Source organism: Onychostoma macrolepis, chromosome 15 (genome assembly GCF_012432095.1).
Source record: "Onychostoma macrolepis isolate SWU-2019 chromosome 15, ASM1243209v1, whole genome shotgun sequence".
NCBI classification, from domain to species: Eukaryota; Metazoa; Chordata; class Actinopteri; order Cypriniformes; family Cyprinidae; genus Onychostoma; species Onychostoma macrolepis.
Window position 1 is genome coordinate 6,121,700 of NC_081169.1, and position 22,558 is coordinate 6,144,257.

Here is a 22,558-nt window from a genome sequence, read left to right on the forward strand (position 1 = left end):
TTCACTAAAACTAAAAACATTGAGTCAAAAACTGCATATTTACTATAAGACAGTAATATTCTCTTTGAAAGACCTTAATGATTGTTGAAATGCCTTTTTAAAATGTGTAATCTTTTCTGTTATATAAGAAAAATCACATTCATATGAAAATAAATGTAAAAAATTAATAATAAAGAAAAAAGTAGGTTTCAGAACAAATTTGACCACATTTTTTTATTAGATCAATATAACCACTTTAAAGAAATAACACAGTTGTTTCATTTTTTATTTGATCTTTTATTTTCAGTGTACGTATGTGCAATGCCAAAGTTCGGTAATATAAAAACCAACCCCCTAACCATTTCTTTAGGTACACCGCACCCTTAAAGGAGACATCAGAAAACCGATACCTCTCTCTCTCTCTCTCTCTTTGTATTCCCTAAACGTTCACCAGCACTCATGCTGCAAATGCACAAATGCATCCTTCAGCTTATGCTCCCATAATTCTCAGTGGCAGCTGTGTGATTAATGTACATAGCTATTGATTTTTTAGGTCCTTTTTTCCCTCCTCTACACTATATCCTTCTTTCTTTTCCCCTCTCTTTCTCTCTCTCTGACGTATTTTTCTGTGATGAAAGCAGGGGGTTTTAAAGCATGTGGAGCAGAATTGTACTTTTTTTTTTTTTGAAGCGATACACATACAGCTCACATCACAATTACAGCTGTAGATACACTTTATCTGGATGAAACAATGATATCACAAATTAGATTTAAAAATGATCCGCTCTTCTCGTGAGCTGGCCTTTGGTTAGTCAAACAGCAGTTATGGGCTGGTGTGATGCTTTGGAGATGACCGTGTTCTCTTCTTCAGCTGTGACCCAATTTACTTACAACATACAAAATCTGACTGAAGGACGTATAGTAGAAATGGATACACAAAATGTGTAATTTCTGTTCTGTGAGCATCACCAAATGGAATTTCAAAAATAATGTCTCCAAACAATCTCTCAAAACACCCGTCTTCATTTTTATTTTTATTTTTTCAGACAAACAGTTAGACCCATCCAAAACTCACATTATTATTTGAGCCAGAAATCAAAAAGACAGGCTGCTAATTGGCTGCCACAGTGTTTATTTCAGGATATGAGGAATATATTATTGTACAAGTAACACTGAACAAAATTAAAAACTTGTGTGCTACTCTTGAATGTATGTGATGAACATGTTACTTGGTGGCTCTTCCTCGTCTTATCAGCTCAAGGTTGTGTTCATACATCTACTGTTTCTCCTATAATGCCTTGAGGTGGCTGTGTCAGCCATGAATAGATCATTGCAGAATTACAGCATCTCTCGATTTCTTTGTGTTATGTAAGTTTTTATGATATTTATCTGCACTTGGAATAATTTGAGTAAATAGGTTTTTTAAGGTAGTCGAGAATGTAGTTACACATTAAACACCACAACAGCAATTGGCAGAACAAAGCTATTTACACAAAAGCAACATCAAAATCAGCAAATATAACTAAAATTTGGCAAATTATATTACTGCTAAAAGGGGTCATATTATACTTGTTTTACTATTTATGACTTATATAAGGTTGATTTAATAAATGATTTAAGGAGGTTATATAATGACAGTAGCTCAGGCAGGAAAAAAAAAAATATATATATATATATATATATATATATATCTTGATAATGTCAGATAACGTTGATAGAAAGGTATGTAATATGAATTAGGTTGAGTAGCTGTCAGCTGTTAAATTTAAGTACACAGTTCGATAATACCAATTTAGGTCAACCAATTACCAAGCAATGCTTCATTTTGTTCAGTCTGTGCACTTAAGCAAAACATGGTCAGGTCAAAGTGTCTGAATAATGTTTGGTCAATTTCAATTTTACTGGTAGTCCACTGTATGAAGAATTTTTTGGTATAATATGTCACAGTTTACTTTATTTTGCTACCCTCACTTACATAAATGAACTATAGTGTCCTGCACCCACTAGTAAAAAAATATGAAAAATTATATCTGGTGTCTGAATAATGTATATATATATATCATTTTTATATCAATCTACTGTCATGACTTAGAAATATGTTAAAGTAAGGTGTTGAGGGGGTTCAATCCATAAGAAACCTTTACTCCATTACTCCTACAGCAGTGAGAGAGGTTTCAGGAGAGACGTCCACACTGCATAGAACATTTGCTGTACACACAAAGAGAAGGTAGAGCAGAGAAACAGAGAAGGAGAGAGAGAGAGAGGCTTACATTTATCTTTCTCCTCTAGCTTCAGTCTGTAAGCCTGGTGCTTCACCATCTCCAACTTAATCTGCAGGCTAGAGAAAGATGAAAGGAGTGTGGGTTTGTTCTAATGAGAATGCACTATCTGCAGGCTCCCAGCAGCAGCGGCAGTCACAGACACTGTCTCTGGCCCCAGCCGCACTCACTCAAACATGGCGCTGGCTTTTCAACATGTCTGACCGCCCCTCTGCTCTTTATATATTCTATAAGCAGCGGCAGTCGCACAGAGGAGTCCATGGCATTGATATTCCCCCCTCCACTCATGCGCTTAGTATTTATACCGGCTTTACGCTTTTACAGGTCAGATTTTGATATATGAATGTAGGAACTGATCTGAAATGTATTTTTACTATGATTTTTATCTTCATATCACCAGTGTTTATTGCTACAAAGTGAAGGTTATAAACTAACCTTCATTGTTGATATAGTGCTGGTTTAAATATAAGGACTGAGCAATAGTGGAAATAATAAATTATTATTATATTAATAGTGTTTATTGAGGCACTATTATTATTGCTCATTCTTACGGCTAAGGATTTGAACATACCCACAAATCTAAGTATTAAACTTTTTTGCTATAGACATGAATAATATCTCAAATTGTGTGGCTTGTTGAGCAGAGATGTGCTATTAAGATAGAAATCATTTTACAAAATAAGTGATCAGCAGTGCTGGGTAGTAACTGATTACATGTAATCTAGAATACATAATCAGATCCCAAAAATTAAGTACTTGTAATTAGGTTAAATTACATTTTTTAAAAACTCAATCAGACTACAGTTACTTTTCTATTGATTTTGTGATTACATATTATTCATACAATAGCAATACATTATTCATAATTTATTGATTCTCCCTAATTCTTTTTCATCTTTTAAAAACACATCAATTTTTATTTGAATTATCACTCAGAGGGTTATTTAATCATCTATTACTGTATTCGGAAGGCCTTTGTCTTTCAAAACACATTCAAATGCACAAATTCACATTATTTCTTATTTACAAGTAATACAGGCATTCCCAAACTTTTTTTATTTTTATGTATGTATGTATGTACAGTATTTATTTATTTTTATCAGCCAAACATCTTTCACTTAATGAATGTACTTATTACAATAAATATTGAGATTTAAGTTAATAATTAATTAATCATTTGCATGTCACGGTTCTCTGAGGTTGGTTAATGGTCATATGACATGCAGGTAAACAAGTAAAATATTTATTTAAAATGTTTAAAATAAGATTTATTTTAGTTTTACATTTTTATTAGCTTTTCATTAAACCCCCTGCAGTTCCTTCATGAACTCCAATTTGGGAAACCTTGATGTAATGTAATGTTCAATGCTCTTCATGTTAATAACAACAATTGGAATATATTTTCTTTCTCTAGATTACCCTATTTAAATCAATATGACAAACAAGTTAGGTCAAAAGTAATTTAAAAGTAGTCCAATTATTATTATGTAATGTATTACATTACTTGTCATGTAATTTGGAATCCGTAATGCACAACAATTTGTAGGTAATCTACCCAGCACTGCGAATCAGACTTAATCAGACTTGTCCATAGACAATGACTAAAGCTATTTTAGTAAGAAACCCTCTAGCAACCACTAGGAACACCATAGTAACTACTTAGCAATGCCCTAGCAACCATCCACAATACCTTAGCAACCCAACAGCAATACATTAAACATTATGTATGCACAAGCACCACTAACTTTATTTTTAAATATATTTTAAAATAAATATCGGAAAAGTAATGTCCTACAAATTTAAGCAATATATTAAAACTCTAATTCAAACAGCATAGTTTGTGTTCAATGAATGACTGTGCTCAAAACCAGTGCATTTTGAATGCATTCCCACTGGCTAAAACACTGACACACTGGAGTACCATGGCTGAAATGATTCATTCATTATCCAGTTAGCATCTTAATCGTCAATCCACAACGGCACCTTAAAAGATTAACTCATCAACGCATTTGCAAATGCAAACTCTCAATATTTACGGCAAAGACCCATTAGAAACAGACCATTAAATAAGTAAAGTGCATGTGGCTGTGATTTCCCCTCTAACCGCGCTGGAAGGGAAAGTGAATTGAGCTTAATGGTTTGACAAATGTCAGTGAATGTCAGCCATGAGAGAGGGACACTTCTGCGGCCATGAAGTAAACCGTAATGAGAAAAGCCAAAGGCAAAGCGCTGTAAAAAATGATAGCGGGACCAAAGTTTAGCACGAATGTAACAAGCTGCGTACAGTATAGTTATTAGAGGAGCTGTCAGTTTCTGAACGATCTGAGTAACAGGGGTTAGAGTCAAAAACGCGTTTCATTCATGTGTGTAGCCCATATGACAAGACTTTAAATGGGAGGGGCTAAAATATTAGTGGGCTTGGTGATGTCATCAAAAAAGGAAACTCGTTTCTTAAAGGGATAGTTCACCTAAAAATGAAAATTCTGTCAAACCCGTAAGACCTTTGTTCATCTTAGGAACACAGATTAAGATATTTCTGATGAAATCCAAGAGCTCTCTGAACCTCAATAGACAGCAAGGGTCCTTCCACCATCAAGGCACAGAAACATAATAAAATGCATGGTCCATGTGACATCAGTGATTCAACCGTAATGTTACGAAGCTATGAAAATACTTTTTGTGCGCACAGAAAACAAAAATAACGATATTATTTAACGATTTCTTCTCTTCTGAGACAGTCCTCTGCCATCTATAATGGCAGAGGACTGTCCACGAAGACAAGAAATCACTGAAGTCATTATTTTTGTTTTCTTTGTGCGCAAAAAGTATTCTCATAGCTTCGTAACATTACGGTTGAACCACTGATGTCAAATGGACCATTTTATCGATGTCCTTACTATATTTCTGTGCCTTGATCGTGGTAGGACCCTTGCTGTCTATGGAGTGTCAGAAAGCTCTCGGATTTCATCAGAAATATCTTAATTTGTGTTCCAAAGCTGAACGAAAGTCTTACAGGTTTGCAACGACATGAGGGTTTATAATTATTAACAGAATTTTCATTTTTGGGTGAACTAACCCTTTAAGGCAGATTACTACTGCTACATTTTTTACGACTACACCTTTCCATTTTTTTTTTCACGGTAAAAGAGGGAATGTGTATAATGAAAGTAAATAGGCTTAATTTTAATTTCATGTTGACTTCAATTCTATGTTTCATCCAAGTGGCTGATTGCATCCCTTCAGTCACTAAAACAAGATCAAATGGGTGAACCAACGGATAAAAGGTCTGCATGCAGACAAAATGACAAAAGAAATATGGCCACCATCAATATTCAGTAGTCAAATCCCTGAAATACATACAAAAACAGCCTGCAAGGTGCATTAGGACCTGTTCCGTGCTCTGGACACTCAAAGAGGAAGATACACTCACAAACGCACACACATGGGCCCTTTCACCTGCACAGCCTTTCATCTCTTTATTAGAGCTGTCAATTGTTTATCAAAAGCCGGGAGGGGACGGATCCACAGCCATGAATTTGAAAGCGCACACAGAAAGGTCCGTTTTAAAATGCATGACAGGTTAATGGTAAGTTAGAGTATCATTAGGCCCCGTTCATTCACATTTAAAACAGGCCCTCGCTTCAAATGACTAGGGAGCAGTCTTTATTTTGAGAGGTAATTCATATTGTAATTATATTTTCAATCACAGTTCATTAATTAAGACAAGTCCCACTCTGTAATCATGCATTTCATCTTCTCTGTGATTTGCAGGACAATCTCCAGCGTTAGCCGGAATTATAGGGCCGGAATAGCTCGCGCGTCCACTCCAAACACTGATTTATGCTAAGCAGACAAGGGAAAAGAGATCGAATGCTTCATGCTAACAGCACAATCGTTCTGCTCTGATGTACAGTATTTTACGTGGCAATCATGATTTACAATTTCAAAGGAGAAAATTACTACAAAGGGATTCAGAAAGCAAAATTTGCAAAACTATGATTCATTCTGGTTCTTTAAAATTTATTTTTAATTTGAATGCATTTGGCAATTGATTTTACACTTTTATCCTTGTCCTAGACCAGATTTTCAACACTAAAATATGAAAATGCATCATAAAAATATGAGTCACATTTTTAAACTACTTTCATTAGTTTACATTAGAAATACAGCCAACAATTTTGCAACAATTTTTTTTAAAAGTGACAGTATACTTGAGGAAATTTATGAGACATGATGTGTGAAGAAAAATAATAATGTTAATATTTGTATTAGCCCCCGTATGATAGACATTGTTTGAGGTTGAGAATTTTTTGAAGAAACACATCCAGTTACATCTGGGATTTAACATTAAAAAAGCTGCTAGGACAAGAAAACAAAATGTCTCACACTGCAATTTTGGAGCAATGGGGTGACCAGTAATACAGCCTATTTTTCTTCCATGTTATGATTTCCATGTGAAAGGAAAAAAAAAAACGTAGGTTGGAATTGATTGTACCCTCAAAGAACATTAGCTTTTTAGACCAGAAAAATGGCAGACCTCTAATTGTTTGCAAATGCAGTGTGAAAGGCTGCTTCTTCTTAAAACATGACCAGCGTTTAGTTTTGAGGTGGCCTTTTGGGACGTGGAGGCAGAAGGTCAAGTTCAGACCCAAGAGTAATCTTGACATCCCAAATCTATCATTACTGGCATTCAATTAATATTGGCAAGATTTTAGAAAGGTTTCTATACCTACAGCTATAGCCTAATAACTATACTGGTTAACAACCACTTCAAGCAAATGCCTTTGAATTCACAACCTGCATTTGATGCACCAACACAACGGTATCCCAGAGATTCCAGCTGAATTGATTGTGTGCTGACTGTACATTTGTTTGCTGTTGGTATTTTATGAAATACATGTGGTAATTTTGGAACATGTATTTGAACAACTAATCTAATCCCCAAAGAGCCGATCTTCATGCTGATCACACCACCAACAACAATTATTTGCAAAATCTGGTTGATTTATAAAAGAATGAAGCGCAGGCTCATGCCAGCATAAAAATCTCAAAGCCCACTTCTCTGCAAGAGTAAACAATTCTTCAGCTTCACATGCCAGAGAGCTTTCAGCCACACGTCTGAGGTCCTTCATCATTAAATATTTAGTGAGGGATGAGCATTGGATAGGTCTAATGCTTCTGACATTTTGCACACTGGTTGATATTGGCATGTGCTGCGACTGCATCAGATAAAATTTATCTTTATAAATGAAAATGACACTGACCATGTAATTGCAGAACCATTAATAAAGGTATGAGGAATATCATGCATAGTATTCCATATTTCACCAACCACACTGGCCAATTACTATCAGAGTGTTACCATGGAAATGTCGTCAGCTAGTCATAAGTGGTGATGTACATTGATTGGTGAGAGAATGGATTTTTCAAAGCTCAATAAAAGCTCTGGTACAAGACGTTTACCGTCTGTCACGTCCAGATTCTTTGCCAGGCATATCTTTGAATCTAAGGACTTCAAATAACTAGTGAATGTACAGTGCTTGATAAACTTTACAGTAGCTTTTGCATGTCTATAGCCACAAACCACACTTGAACTTTCCCTAAATTCTTCCATTCAGAGGGTACTAGTCAATCAAAGAGTTGAAACAAACATATACCATAAAGTAAAGCACTCAACTGTTCCAAACAGCTGAGGCAGATCAACAGTAACATGCTAAGCAACCCATTTTGTTTCAGCAAGACACAAATTTAATGCTAGAGAGTGAACGGCAGTTCCGAGGAATTTAAAAAAAAAGGCAAAAGAAGGCTTTCGTAATTCTTGTTACAATCTCGCAAGTTTATCAAAAGCAATGTGAGAGATTAGCCCTACCTGAGACAAGTGAGACTGTGTCTTTCTCCCATGATACAACACTGACGTACTCCTCTACTGAGGCCGGGATAATGCACTTGAAGACCGCCGTATTCCCTCGCATGACTCTCTGATCAGCCACCCGCACTGTGTATGGCTCCCGGAATACTGCGGACAAGAGAAAAGAGGTGTTTCATTCTTACAAGTTCACAATACTAACTGAAAGTGTCACTTCTAAGAATGTATACTTAGCTAGATAGATAGATAGATAGATAGATAGATAGATAGATTCTAATATATTAATATATATACTAATACTGTATAATATATTAGTAAATACATAATATAAAAAATAAAATAAAATAAAATTTATTGTACATATTTGTGCTATTAATATATATATATTTTAAATCAGATGACTTGCCGGTTGCTTCAGGTGACTTAAAAGTAAAAAAAAAAAAAAAAAGATATCTTAAGAAAGAGAGAGAATACACCCAAATGGCCCACAAAAAATGACCCAAATTCCAGCATTGTCTTCTCCACACATGACTGACCTAACAAAAAAATTCATTAATATTTCAGTGTTTTTCATCTGTCTATCTCAGAGCACAACTATGAGCACTTTTAATATATAATGCTGAGCTGTAGGTAATTTGAAAAACTCAAAGGTTAGTTTATATGTTAAAAACTAGATTATTTCTTGGTTTTTGTTGTTTTTGTGTGTGTGTGTGTGTGTGTGTGTGTGTGTGTGTGTACCTGTGCCTGTGTGCCTACATTACAGGGACCAAATACAATATCCCCACAAGGATAGTAATACCAGGAATTTTTGGTCCCCATGAAGAAAACAGTTTATAAATCATACAGAATGAAGTGTTTTGAAAATCTAAAAAAAGGTTTTCTGTGATGTGCATGTTTAGGGGTAGGGTGAGGATAAGGGGATAGAAAATACAGTTTGTACAGCATAAAAATCATTACGCCTATGGAATGTCCCCATAAATCATGGAAACCAGTGTGTGTGTGTGTTTCCTTTTTTTTGGGGGGGGGGGCTGTATAAGAGTTAAATTAATCATAATAATTATGCTATAATAATTAAAGAACAAAATTTTTTTGTGTATTCCTCACAATAGGTTGCATGTTTTTTTGTTTTATTTTTGTTCTGTTGAGCTGACTGACCGGCCTTGATGTGTAGATCTTGACTCCTGATCTTTCCTGATGGGTTTTCCGCTGTGCAGTAGTATGTATTGTCATTGATTAGGTTACTAAAGCTGGATGGCAGGAAGCCGTAGATCTGCAGCGTGCCATTGGGGTGCACATGGCGGATGCCTGGGACATCGTAGATCTCCTCCCCGGTGGCGAGGTACCAGCGCAGCGTGGCGGGGGGCACGGCCGCGGCAGGACACGGCACCAGTGCCCCTGTGGTGCTGGAGAACACTACCTCTTGCAGAGATGCATTGACAAAATATAAGCTGGAACGTAGATCTTCACCGAAAACTGGAAAGGAAAAGACAAGGACAAGAGTGTGCAAGTGAGTACATTAATATGGACAAAGAAGCATTAATGAGACACATTAATGTTGGATGTAAAAGTAAAATGTCTTTTTTTTTCGATGTTATAATTTTCTGTTACAGCTTAATATGGAGATACAACTATAAGTAAGTTGAGTTAAAATAAACTGTGATCTACTTTACATTAAAATAGTTTGAAGTTATTTTGATAGATAACTGTTTGATTATTTGAATTATTCTGATATATATAAAATACTTTTTTAAATGACAAAACATCAAATTGGCATCTTAATATTTTTGTAATATCGCAGTAAATAAACATGAGCACAAATGCTAACAGTACATATACAAGTATACAGAGAGTATTAAAGATCAGCACTAAGATACAGAAGAGAAAATGTGGCATTGCATCATGAAGCTAATCCAAACCAAAGAAAAGTTCAAGTTGAATGACTTCCAGCTAATTGCTAAATTTCTCTTGTGTCTTGATGAAAATCTCTTCAACGCTGTGCCACAGGCCCTATCTGAGCACCAATCTCCGTTTGGCAGTAAATGGCTCACCAGTGACAGCTGGCAGTGTTTTCCCTCGGGACGAAACATTTTAGCACTTCATAAATTTCTAACAAGGTTTCAAATTGCAGCAGTTTCAACCTTTTCTGAGGATCAGCGGGTTTCACTCACAAAGCAGAAGGTACACACAGAAGACGGCGTGTATTCATAAACACATGTGCGCCCACATGCTCAGATATAACACTCCAGTTGTTGGCACGCTTGATGAGCAAACACAGACAAGCAAACAAACGAAACCCGCGAACAAGCGCCCGTAATGGTGATAATCTTTACTGTGGCAATCTGAGGCATATGGTACCATTCATCAAGTGGCACGCTGAAGCAACCATCTGTTAAAATATCTTGTTTTGCCAGCGAGAGGCTTGGCGGAGCGTTTGTTCCGATATTAAAGAGTGTGAAAACATTCTGGCCTTTATGCAATAAGAATTTGCTCGCTCACTCTTTTGTAAACCAAAGCAATCATTGTTGATCTTCATTCCAAGAGGATTGATAAAGACTTTTTGCTACCTAACTCAAGTGATTCAACACATTCTGCACTAATCATCTGGCACTTGATGAATTCATGAGGGTATGTTGGTTAATAGACAAGCGTTCTGTAAGTGTGGCTTCTCATAATGAAATAAAGACCTGCTGATGTAAAAGAAATTTAAATTCCATGCGTGTCCACTACAAATGAATAAATCCTAATTAAGATATTCAGATTGCAGAGAGTAAACCATGTTTCTTCCACTTGGACACCAGCAGAAAAACATTGTCAGTCAAGTCATGATGCTCTTTTTGAGCATGTCTATTATTCTTAGCTACTTAATTATGGAGGAAAAAGTCTCATTAAAAAAATCTAAGTACTTAACTGCTTAATAATATTCAAAAAATAATAAAAAATGATTAAATAAATGAATAAATAAATAAAAACATGCCAGTAAAATCAAAGTCATGTGGTGCAACTAACATACAGGTATATTCAAAAATACAAAATAAATAAAAACAACAAAAAATAACAAACTTAAAAGCAAAACCCTCATAACTGAAGGTGAAAGTTAGTAAGTCAAAAAAAATTATTTTTTTAACTGACAAGGCTAGGCTAATTTATAAATATATTATAAATATAAAAATAAAAATAAAAATTACAAACACAGTTGCAAGCAGCAACGACGGGCCCAAGCCCCAGTGCCACCCCAGTGGCTCCAGGAAAACGAAAATGCTTATTTAACCCTCTGGCACTCTGGTTTTTAGGGTTAAAGCAACTGAAACATTATTGTAATTCATGAGATCTCATGTTTGATGGATGTGCTTGTTCTGAAAAGGTAGCCTTCTTAAAGGTTTGGTGTTTATTTTTCTTGACAAATTAAGCAGGCAAAATTAAGTCCAAAAGCAGAATTCTGATCAAATCCTTCTTGAAAGGGCCCCACATTTGAACAAGAAAACAGCACTTTAATACTCAGCAAACCGGAGGAAAAATTCATAATTGTCATAATTTTTCATGAAATGAACCATAAAGACGAAAAAGTGACACTGTTTAATAATGTATTGTGTGCATTCATAATTAACCAAGGTTTTTCTCTCTTTGGGTACAGCTTTGGAAGAAAAACCGCACTCTATTCAATATTAAACTGCTCCTCTCATCTGAAGGTCTGTACATCAAATACATCTACTCTTCCTTTTCTTTGGGCTGGGAGAGTGATTGGGATGGCAGTTGACTCTAATGCACTGGCCTTGCTTTGCCTGTAGGCCTTTAATGTCGTGTCACCTGAGGCGTGGGCTGCACCTGATGGAAAGTGGCTAACACCAAGCCAAGGTGACTTTAGTAGGGCATTTCAGAAACACACACACACAATTTTCATGATTTTTTTTTTTACCCTCATAATATTGGGAGGGCACATGTGAGTACTCAAATTGAGATGCTCAAATATATTGATTTAATTTCACATGCAAGGTTTACAGACTGGTTTGAAAGTACTATTTGATGTTTCATTCAGCATTTCTCCATTATAAAATAAGACAGCATCAAAAGCTAAAACCCAACAGAGTTGAGTATACCTCACATAAAAATAAAATGTACAGGTCACATTCCACCTGAAAATCATAAAAGAAATGCAGAACAATTAATATTCACATGACATATAAATGCTTACAATTAGTTTGTGAATTAGTGGTGTTGATTTTAGAATAGCTATTGCTGAATATTACCTTGTTATGCCAGAAGATGCCAACAACTGACTATCATTAGGAGCGAGTCATTGAATTATTCACTCAACTAAACCACTGATTAATTAAAAAAAAACACACAACAAGGCTGTGTTGACATGAAACAACAGCACTTTTGCTAGTGTACCATTTTACATTAAAGTATTTATTAATTTGATTGTTTGTTTGTTTATCTATATATTTTTGCATTATAGCAATCAGAATATTGGGGATTTCCTTAATTACAGTTTTGGGAAATTAGCTCAGTTTTAGATTCCGTTCTGTGCTTCATAAGCATATTGTTACAGGGACAAAGTAGAAATGGGAATTAAAGAATCTAAGAGATTTTATTTTTATTTTTATTTTTTTTTTGCCATACTGACAGCATGCTAAAGAGTGCTGGCTTTGAGAAGCACCAGGAGATGAGCTTTATGCCAGAGGCAAAGACTGCCAGTCAGAATCTAGAGGCCTCAAAGAAAATATCCACTCCATGTTTAAACCCAAATTCACTGAAAGTGTCAAATCTACTAAAATTTGTGAATGGAAATGTCCACACTCACAATTTTCCACTTTGGCCTCCAGGCCTGCAATATTTAAATTTAAAGTAATATTAATGTAATGCTAATAGTTTTTAGAAATCACAAAGCTAAAAAGGGTTATGGATAGTGTACAATTTTGTGATAAGGTGAATTGAGAAAAATCACTGACCATAAATATTTCTAAGAAAAAAATCTTTTTATCATAGAACAGTATTTGTTACAAAACATGCATTCATTGTATAGATGGTGGCCACGTCAGAATCATCATCATGTTTTAGCTTTCCAGGTCGCAATCACACTGTCAGCTTTTTTATTTTAATATTAAAAATCAAGCACAAACTATGCAAAAAGCAACAGTCCTTCCGACACACTCATTGTCCAAATTTCAAATTCATTTTCATTTACTCCTTCAAGTAGACTATATCAGTGGCAGTTCTATTCTCCATCTGCACCCATCACCAAAATGCAAAATTCATGTATTATTCCTAATATTTCAATTTTGGTGGTTTGATTTGATGAACACTCGTCACATAACTCAGCAAATAGATTTTAAAACATATGTAGCATTGGAAAATCTGATTCATTCTAAATGGACTTCTCTCATAACATTCGAAACGTTTGGTTCATTCTAATGAATCGGTTTGTCCTAAAGCAGCCCTTGCTCCTTAGAGTTGAAAAGTCTGATTCTTTCCAGAGAACAAATGCTCTCTCTCTCTCTCTCTCTCTCTCTCTCTCTCTCTCTCTCTGTCTCATATGTACAGTAGCATTAGAAAGCCATTAGTGAATCAGTACATCCTAGATGACCCTAGATGACCATAGTTGTTTTTGTGCCATAAAACTGCACAAGTTATAAATTGTCATTGGATAGATTAGATCTGAAATGATATTGCCTTGTTGATGCATCTAACATATTTAGCTACTTCTTAGTAGCTTGTGGTAAAACTATCTACAACAAATAGCTGTTCTATAGTTCAACTACTTTTAATTATGAATAGCTTAGCTTGGCAAACACTGCATTAGCTAGGATCAGAAAAGTATTACAATTTGATATGAATCATGCGTTATGTGGTAGATCCTAAAAAGCTACTGGCAAACTTGAGATGCAATATAAATTACTAAATCATAAAAAAATACGTAAGATGAAAAGAAAAGAGCAATTTCATTCATTCATTCATTTAAAGAACATAACAGCCAGAACACTAGTCACTGACTCAAATTTAGGGTGACTAGTCAATCACACACAACAGCATTTATCATCTTCAACTGTCTAATCAGCCATACCAAACCGTTTTCGGCACCACTGATGCATTTGATCTGAGCAAAGGTGCGATCAATGCTGATGAGGCAAACACTAACACCACAAATAAACGAACAAATCAATGCCTGTCGAGTACCATTCGAACATGCCAATAAGAAAGTTTTGTGATTTTGATTATTTACTAACTAGTTTCCATCAAACGCCTATTCAAAAATCAAAATTTGTCACATATTAGGCTCAGTGGACACTACAAGACAATAGCCTTTCACCCTGTGTGAATGTGAATGTGAATAGTTTGGTGTTGTCAGTGCTTTTTTATGCAACTAATCACACACAAAGTAGGTCAATTATAAGACCTATTTTTTTTCCACACTGCAATACCTCAAACAGCATGTTCCATGTCCAGCGACCATACGACGCTCCACATGCATGCTCTGTTTAAAACTTCACAGATTTTGTCGTTTCTTTCTGAGCCAATGTTGAGCTGCTGGTTTTGCCAGGTCTGTGTGTCCTGTCAGTGCTGAGCAGGATCATGGGATATCTGCTTCACAATGACAGGCTCTGTCAGGGGCCTGGGGTAATTAAGGCTGCACTCAGCACACCGCCTGGGGGGCTTTGGGTTTTTGGGGCAGAAGGGGGAGATGGGACGAGACAAGGTGCCGAAGGGAGCGGCTAGGGACGGGCGACGTGGACCCAGGACAAGGTAGGGGCGAGCAGGACAGGGTTTTTGCCACTGTGAGTATGCACTTCTCTCCTACAACCCCCACAGGCTTTAGCACTCGCAGCACTTGCCAAATGACTGTCTCCCAATTTGCTTTCATGAATATTAAGCAGGACATGACAGACGAGAAAAGGCCTGGCGTATGCTCGCCTGTGATATGTGCAGACAGATCAGCTCTCTGATGTCGGCGAAGGGTAAAGCACGCCGAGTGTGGCCCTGCGGTGCGCCTCTGATTCCCGTTGTCATGTTTTAAACGAGTGAACGTGAGCGGCTCGTTAAGAGCCGACTTGGCAGCAGGCTGAGATCGGAAAACGAAAGCGCTGTTGACTTTAATGTCTGAATTTGCCCAGCTGATGGCACGAACAAGGCTGTTAGTCGGGCAATTTCAATCTAAGCACTTCCATATTCAAAAACCGCTAAATCTATTAAGGCAAGTCACTTAGCCAAGTAAAGCAAGATAATATTTATCAATGATAGTGTTAGGTAGGTTCTCTGGAGCTGCAGCTGAAGGCTACTGGCTGGCATCATTTAATTCCATAAGTAATTAATAGTTATCAAATTCATTTAACCCAATCCATTTCTAGCCATTCTTAGTGCATGCACAGAAGACAAACACAACCGCTTTAATACCTTTGAATTAATTCTAATAAGCACTATATATCAAGACGCTAAAACAATGAGCTATGACCACATTTCAACATTTTAGATGTTACAACTTGTCTCAAGGCGTGTTCGGATGGATTTAACTGATCAGCGAGATTTGATGCTTGTATTCAGGAGAGGAGCTGAAAACGAGACGTGAAGCCGGACACTTCCTGTATTGAAAATTGCACGGTGTTTGCATACTTTATAACAGATTAGATGTGATATTTGGCAAAGAAAACCACAGATGTTTTCATTTAGCAACAGTTTTCATTCAATACTTTATGTACTGCACCAGTGTATACAAGAATAAACTTCAGCCTAAATGCCAATAAAGCAGGTTCTATATTTTTTATCAGCTGTATTTTCATGACACAATACAGCATTACATAACATTACAAGAGAAGTTTCTACTGTTATGAATTATAGATTTGAGAGCATTAGCGGAATTGAATAAACACAATACACACGTCATCATTGTCTCCAGTGAATCCAGACAATGATCAAACAGTGTGTCGTCATCAGAGCTCTTTGATGGCATACATCACAGAAACGTGACGTCGGTGCCATCTCATTTTAAAATCATCTTTAGTGACCAGCTGAGCTTCGAAGAACACACTGTAATGACAGGTTGTAATGATACCCAGGTTTGCACTGCAAAACATCAGGAAAATCAGGTCCTTCCTTCTTAACTGAGCATGCTGCATACCTCCTTGTCCAGGAATGCAGTGTCATTTATAGTTGGGCAATTGCAATGTTCTTTTGGCCATCAAACCTCTATGAGCTATACAGAACATAGCAGCATAATTGGTCTATAATGAGCCGAAGACAGCCCACGTTACACCTCTCTTCACTGGCTACCGGTTGCAGCTCCCATCAAGTTCAAAACGTTGATGCTTACAGAACAGCCACGGGCCCTCTTACCTCCACTAACTCTACATCCAGGAGTCTGCGGTCAATCAGTGAGCAGCACCTCATGGTCCCATTACAAAAAGACAAATCACTTTTCCAAACATTCACGTTCACTGTTCCTCGATGGTGGAATGATCTTCTGAACCCTACCTGGACAGCAAAATCTGCTATAATATTCAAGAAATGGCTAAAAACTAATCTTTTCCATGGGCACTTCACTGTGTCAAAAAATTCCTTCTGTGCTTTTACCATTTCTCTCTGTAAGAAAATTTGCATTAGTACTTCTCATGTTATTGCCTGCTTAGGATGAATTGCTTTTTGTTGCATTTGTCATTTATAAGTCAGCGGATAAAAGCGCCTGCTAAATGAATACATAAATGTAGATATAAATCTGTGCATTAGGCCTAATGCTGTAAATTCAGCCTAAAGAGGAGTTTACATTAAAGTCAGCATGTTTTCTAAATGCGTGTTATAGATCTTATTGAGAACAATTAATTTGTGCATATGTTTCTCTGTTTCCTTTTTGTTTTTAATTTGACCATGTAATGTTTTAATCAAAATGACAGACTTCTCTGCCTCTGCAAGCGCATCTGGCTCCACTTTTGAGTGCAACACCCACATCTCAAAAACAAATCAACAACCTTTGCATGGAACCACGTCCCCATACTATTATTTTCTTTTCTGATAATCAGTTAGACACAAATGTACATCACAATACAATTACGATAAAGATTTGTCGCTATTTCCACTGCAACGTGACTTGGATTAGCAGCATTATAGACGACAACTAGGTGCTAATTGCAATGTCTACACACATTTCAGCAAATTTCTTTGGTGTTTTCTGTAAAACCGTTTTTGAACACTGCCACATTATTTAAATTCATTTGCTTAAAAAAAAAATCTATTGCTGTGGTGTAATCTGTGGTAAAACACAGTCAGAAGTAAGGAATTCTTGGTCAGCTGCAATGAGGACCAGGACTTTTGTTAGTCATAAATCCAACTCAGTCTTACAAGAAAACATAATTATTTTATAAAGTTGCAATTACGTACAAAGTAGAAAAACATATTATTTATAATAATTAATTATTATTTAACATAATGAGCATAAACCTAAACCTAACTCTTAGTGGGGCATAAGCAGATCGTATGAAAGTGCATAAATGAGATTGCATGTGTTTATGAATTAGCCAACTATCTGACAAAACAAAAGAGTCACAAATTGTCATTAGACTGTGTTGCATTATAAGGCTATGCAAAACAGAGTAAAAAAAAAACAAACACCGTTTAATAAATAAATACATTGTAGTCATTTTAATCTAATTCATGGCCAAACCAACTTACAAAAATGTACTGAGGCAAATACCATGTATAGTGATAATGGTAGTACAGTCAAACCAAAAATTATTCAGACACCAGATATGATTTTTGATATTCTACTTGTTGGTGCAGGACACTATAGTTTATTTATGTAAGTGAGGATTGCAAAATAAAGTAAACTGTGACATATTATACCCAAAAATTCTTAAATTATAAAAATTTGGGACCAAAAATTATTCAGACACTTTGACCTGACCATTGTTTTTGACCTGTTTTTACTTTAATTGCTAAAGCGACCTTTTTACACCACAGACTGAACAAAATTGAAGCATTGCTTGGTAATTGGTTGACCTAAATTGGTATTATCTAATTGTGTACTTAAATTTAACAGCTGACAGCTATTCAACCTAATTCATATTACATACCTTTCTATCAACGTTATCTGACATTATCAAGATGAATTTGTTCTTGTGATGAGTTCTTGTCATATTTTATTACCATTTTCTAAACTATAACAAATAAACTGTGATAATGTGAGAAATGTTGAAGGTGTCTGAATAAATTTCAGTTTAACTGTATACACGGTACATGTCCAAAAAGCCATAGTATGTCAGAAAAAAACATGGTATTGTCATGGTATCATGAGCTTTACCTTGTTACTTTCTCTTACTTTTCTGTACCAATGATTAATTGAATTATCTGAATGGTAGTTGTACTGTATCTGGGTAATGTTAGCTGATTAGCTTGATTTTTAGCTCTATCTGCCTCTCGATTTTAAGTAAAGTCTTATGAAAATGTGTCTAATCAATAAAATCTGACTTCTAATCTTGGCGCTTCCTAAATAAGAGTCTGTTATTGGACAGCGGCAGAGGGAATAAAAATTAGGGGATACAAAAGCTCTTCAGTGGGAAGTCAAAACTCCTCTGTCAACATACAGAGAAGCCTCTATCTAACGGCTCAAAGGAAAGTCTATGAGACCGGTGTCCAGAGAGGCCGTCCTGCCTTGACGGTTCATAATGATGTAGAGCATCTTTACAAACAAGCATCCTGCCTTCATTAGAGCCAGAGAGAGGTTCAACAAGAACCCTCATTGTGGTCTCCGGATAGTGGCTTTTTTTCCCTCTTTGGCACGTAAAACTGTTCTGGGTTCAGTAAAAGACTTCCTCTGTGTTGTCTTTCTCATGGTGCAGGTGTCTGTTTCAATAGCATCTGTACACATCCGTCTATTTGAGCTTGCAAAGGCTAATGCCCAGCTCGGTTAGCTGTGTGCGCTTGCGGCACAACGATGCCAAACATCACAGTCCACATCTCAGTACACCTGGTCATTACTGAGGTCCAATGTAAGACAATATTTCATTATCTCTACAAATAATATGCTATATAGGGATTAATGACACCTTTGTAAATAAATTAGCATCTTTGCTAAAATGCTAATTTGCTGACAAAGATTTGTTGAAAAGATCTGAGCCCGTATTCACAAAACATCTTAAGGCTAAAAGTAGCTCATAACTCGCTGATTTAGGAGAAAATCTTAAAAATAATGGGCGTGTCAGTCCTAAATTTAGGACTCCTCTAAGAGCATTTCACAAAGCGTTTTAGCACTAAAACTAGCTCCTAAATCTGTGAAACGTCAGTGAAGAGAACTCCTAAGTCACTAAGACCAAATCACAACTATCCTAAAATGGCTGTTGCCGGCAATCTGCCTCGGAACGTAAACATTTTAGAAACATTCGACGATAATGAGCTTTTAAAAATGTATCACCTATGGTTTTGGAGGTTATCCCAACTCCAAATGTTCCTTTGATTATATCCTTGTTTTCATTAACCAGTTGGGCAAGAAGTAACAGCTGTTCTTGCGTCCAGTTTGGTTTTCTTTTACGTTTGCTCAGCCATGATTATTCTACTCTGTTAATTAAAAGGCTGTGTATATGCATATCCACTAATTGTTTACGAGAAGCACACATGTAAGAGGCTAACAATTAGCTGAACATATATGTGACACTGGACCACAAAACCAGTCTTAAGTGTCAATTTTTCAAAATTGAGATTTATACATCATCTGAAAGCTGAATAAATAAAGCTTTCCATTGATGTATGGTTTGTTAGGATCGGACAATATTTGGCCGAGATACAACTATTTGAATATCTGGAATCTGAGGGTGCATAAAAATCAAAATATTGAGAAAATGGCCTTTAAAGTTGTCCAAATGAAGTTCTTAGCAATGCATATTACTAATCAAAAATGAAGTTTTGATACATTTATGGTAAGAAATTTATCCTAATGATTTTTGGTATGAAAGAAAAATCTATAATTTTGACCCATACAGTGTATTTTTGGCTATTGCTACAAATATACCCCAGCGACTTAAGACTGGTTTTGTGGTCCAGGGTCACATATGAACAAATAAAAACTTTATTTGAATATGGCAACATTTTTATTTTTAAACCTTTATTTGAATATGGCAACATAATATCGCACTGACATTATCCATAGCAACGAGGTCAACCCCACCCTTACACTTAGCTTAATACTTCCCTCTATTCCTTAATAAAAGTTTGCTTCCGCAGCTTTGTGAATAGGTTTTAAGAGGAAACTCTTAGCTAAGAACATTTACTGCTCTTTAGGAGAACTCTTAGCGGTAAGATGTTGATCTTTTGTGAAGACGGGCCCTGGATTCTGCACCAGATCCAGTTTGACTCAAATTCAAGTATACCATGTGAAAGCAGTATGCAATATGTAGCACTAAATGTTTCAAACTGTATTGTGCTACATTGTTTTCATATGCCTTAATAAATTGCATGTTTAATATTCCAAGTAGTGTTCTGTTATCGTGTCGTAAATAAAAATTAAGAAAATGATTTTTTTAATGACTTTTACTGTAAGAACACCTTAAAACTTATCAGTCCAATCAAATAATAAGTTAATAAAATTCTGTTTAAAAATGGTTAATATTACTTACAATTAATTTGTCACACTTTAATTGTAAGTTCAAGCTAAGAACATTGCATTGTGGAGTACAGTACAATACAGCATGGTCTGTTGCATATTTCACATTGTAGCAAATGCAGTATGTCATTACTCTGCACAGTTAACATACCACCTACAGCAGAAAAGGTATGGTAGTAGTGTGGTATTTTGAATATAGCCAATATGTTGCAGCAACCATTAATGACTTAAAAGTGACTAGGGTAATTGATACATATAGCAAGAGATCATAGTGGAAATGTGAACCTTGTAACATCAGCTTGCTTTGCAACGTAAATTTGCAACTAATCACTTCACTGATGAAAATTGGCTTTAACACAGAAAACATCTTGTTTAAATGCTTTGATTTCATCAGAGCCATGGTATAGCATGAATCAAGTTATCGCTATTATTAGTATTAGGCTTTTTACTATTAAGAAATGAATAAGAAATAAAGGGTAACGCTTTACAGCAAGGTTCCGTTTGTTAACATTAACATAAAAAATACTTATAAAGCATTTATTAATCTTAGTTAATTGTTGATTCCAACATTTACTAATACATTATTAAAATGAAAAGTTAATGTTAGTTAATGGACCTGAGCTAACATAGATTAACAATGAACAGTTGTATTTTTATGAACTAAGGTTAACAAAGATTAAACAACACTGTAACAAATGTATTGCTCATTTTTAGTTAATGATACTTAATGCATTTAATATAGTTAACTATAATTATTGTAAAGTGTTTTTTTTTTCAGAATTAAGCACAATTTCCCACACATTTACATAATCATTAAATAAATAAAATAAATAAATGACTTATTACTGTATTGCAAAGGAACATTATAGTCTCATATGATGCAGCAATGCCCAATAACAATTGGATTTTAATAAAAAAAAAAAATAATTAAATCAACCTAAACCTAAAATTAAATCATATACAATCATATTATCAATTTATTACAATACTATTAAAATCGTCATACATACAGTATATATATATATATATATATATATATATATATATATATACACATACATACATACATACACACAAAATAATATTTCTTTCTTTTCTTTCCCTTTTCATTTTAAGGTAATATAGAACCTGGCCTTTTTTTTTTAACAGTTTTATCTAAATGGATTTTATCTGTTTTAGTATCAGAGTGGTGCATGTCCATCTGTAGGATACAGCACTGTAGTGCTTTCTGAAAGGAAGGACACAGTGCACCCCTCCCCAGCCCTCTTCTCTGCAGAGTGTTTCTCTTCCCATTTCAGGTTGTCACGTTTCTATTTTTATTTTTTCTTCTTCATGTGTGCTAGCAAGGTGACAGGAGACCGCTGCTCCACACAACCAGCCAGCCAGCCAGCCAACCGAGCAGACACAAATATATTCAGAGCATTTAGTACCCTGGATTAATCGAATTATAATTTAATCATCTGATCAAACAGCAATTAGCATAATCACTTGTGGGGAACAGCTGATAGAGGAGAGAGAGCAACACATAATAAACCTCAGGCAACTGCCGCTCTAATGAGACATTTAACTGCTAAAACACACATCAAAAAGCAACATCTTCATGCTTTCTGGAGCTGAGACAGCTGTTCCGAACTGAAGGACAGTAATGTGTTTTAAATGCAGTGATTTAACAGGGAAATTATTCTGAAAGGTGCATTCAATTATTTAAAAAAACAATAAATAATGTCTATCCATTGTGCAAGCTAAGAAAAAATAATTATGTGACATAAAAAAGGTATAATAACAATATGCAAAAATTAATGGTAGCGTACTTACCAGAAAACTGTTATCAAATCAATGAATTAAAATTATTAAAAA

General features: G+C 35.5%; 1 protein-coding gene across 4 annotated transcripts in view; it reads right to left on the reverse strand.

Moving 5' to 3' along the window:
• Positions 1-22,558, reverse strand: part of dscamb (Down syndrome cell adhesion molecule b) — a 181,312-nt gene that overhangs the window by 153,278 nt on the left and 5,476 nt on the right. For all 4 annotated transcript variants that reach the window (XR_009266038.1, XR_009266039.1, XM_058744500.1 and 1 more), the window contains exons 2-3: positions 9,280-9,597; positions 8,128-8,274 (exon numbers count right to left, since the gene is read on the reverse strand). Coding sequence is in view for 2 of the 4 variants with exons in the window: in XM_058744500.1 (XP_058600483.1) it covers positions 8,128-8,274; positions 9,280-9,597 (465 nt within the window). In the remaining 2 variants the exon portion in view is untranslated. The remainder of the gene's footprint in view (positions 1-8,127; positions 8,275-9,279; positions 9,598-22,558) is intronic.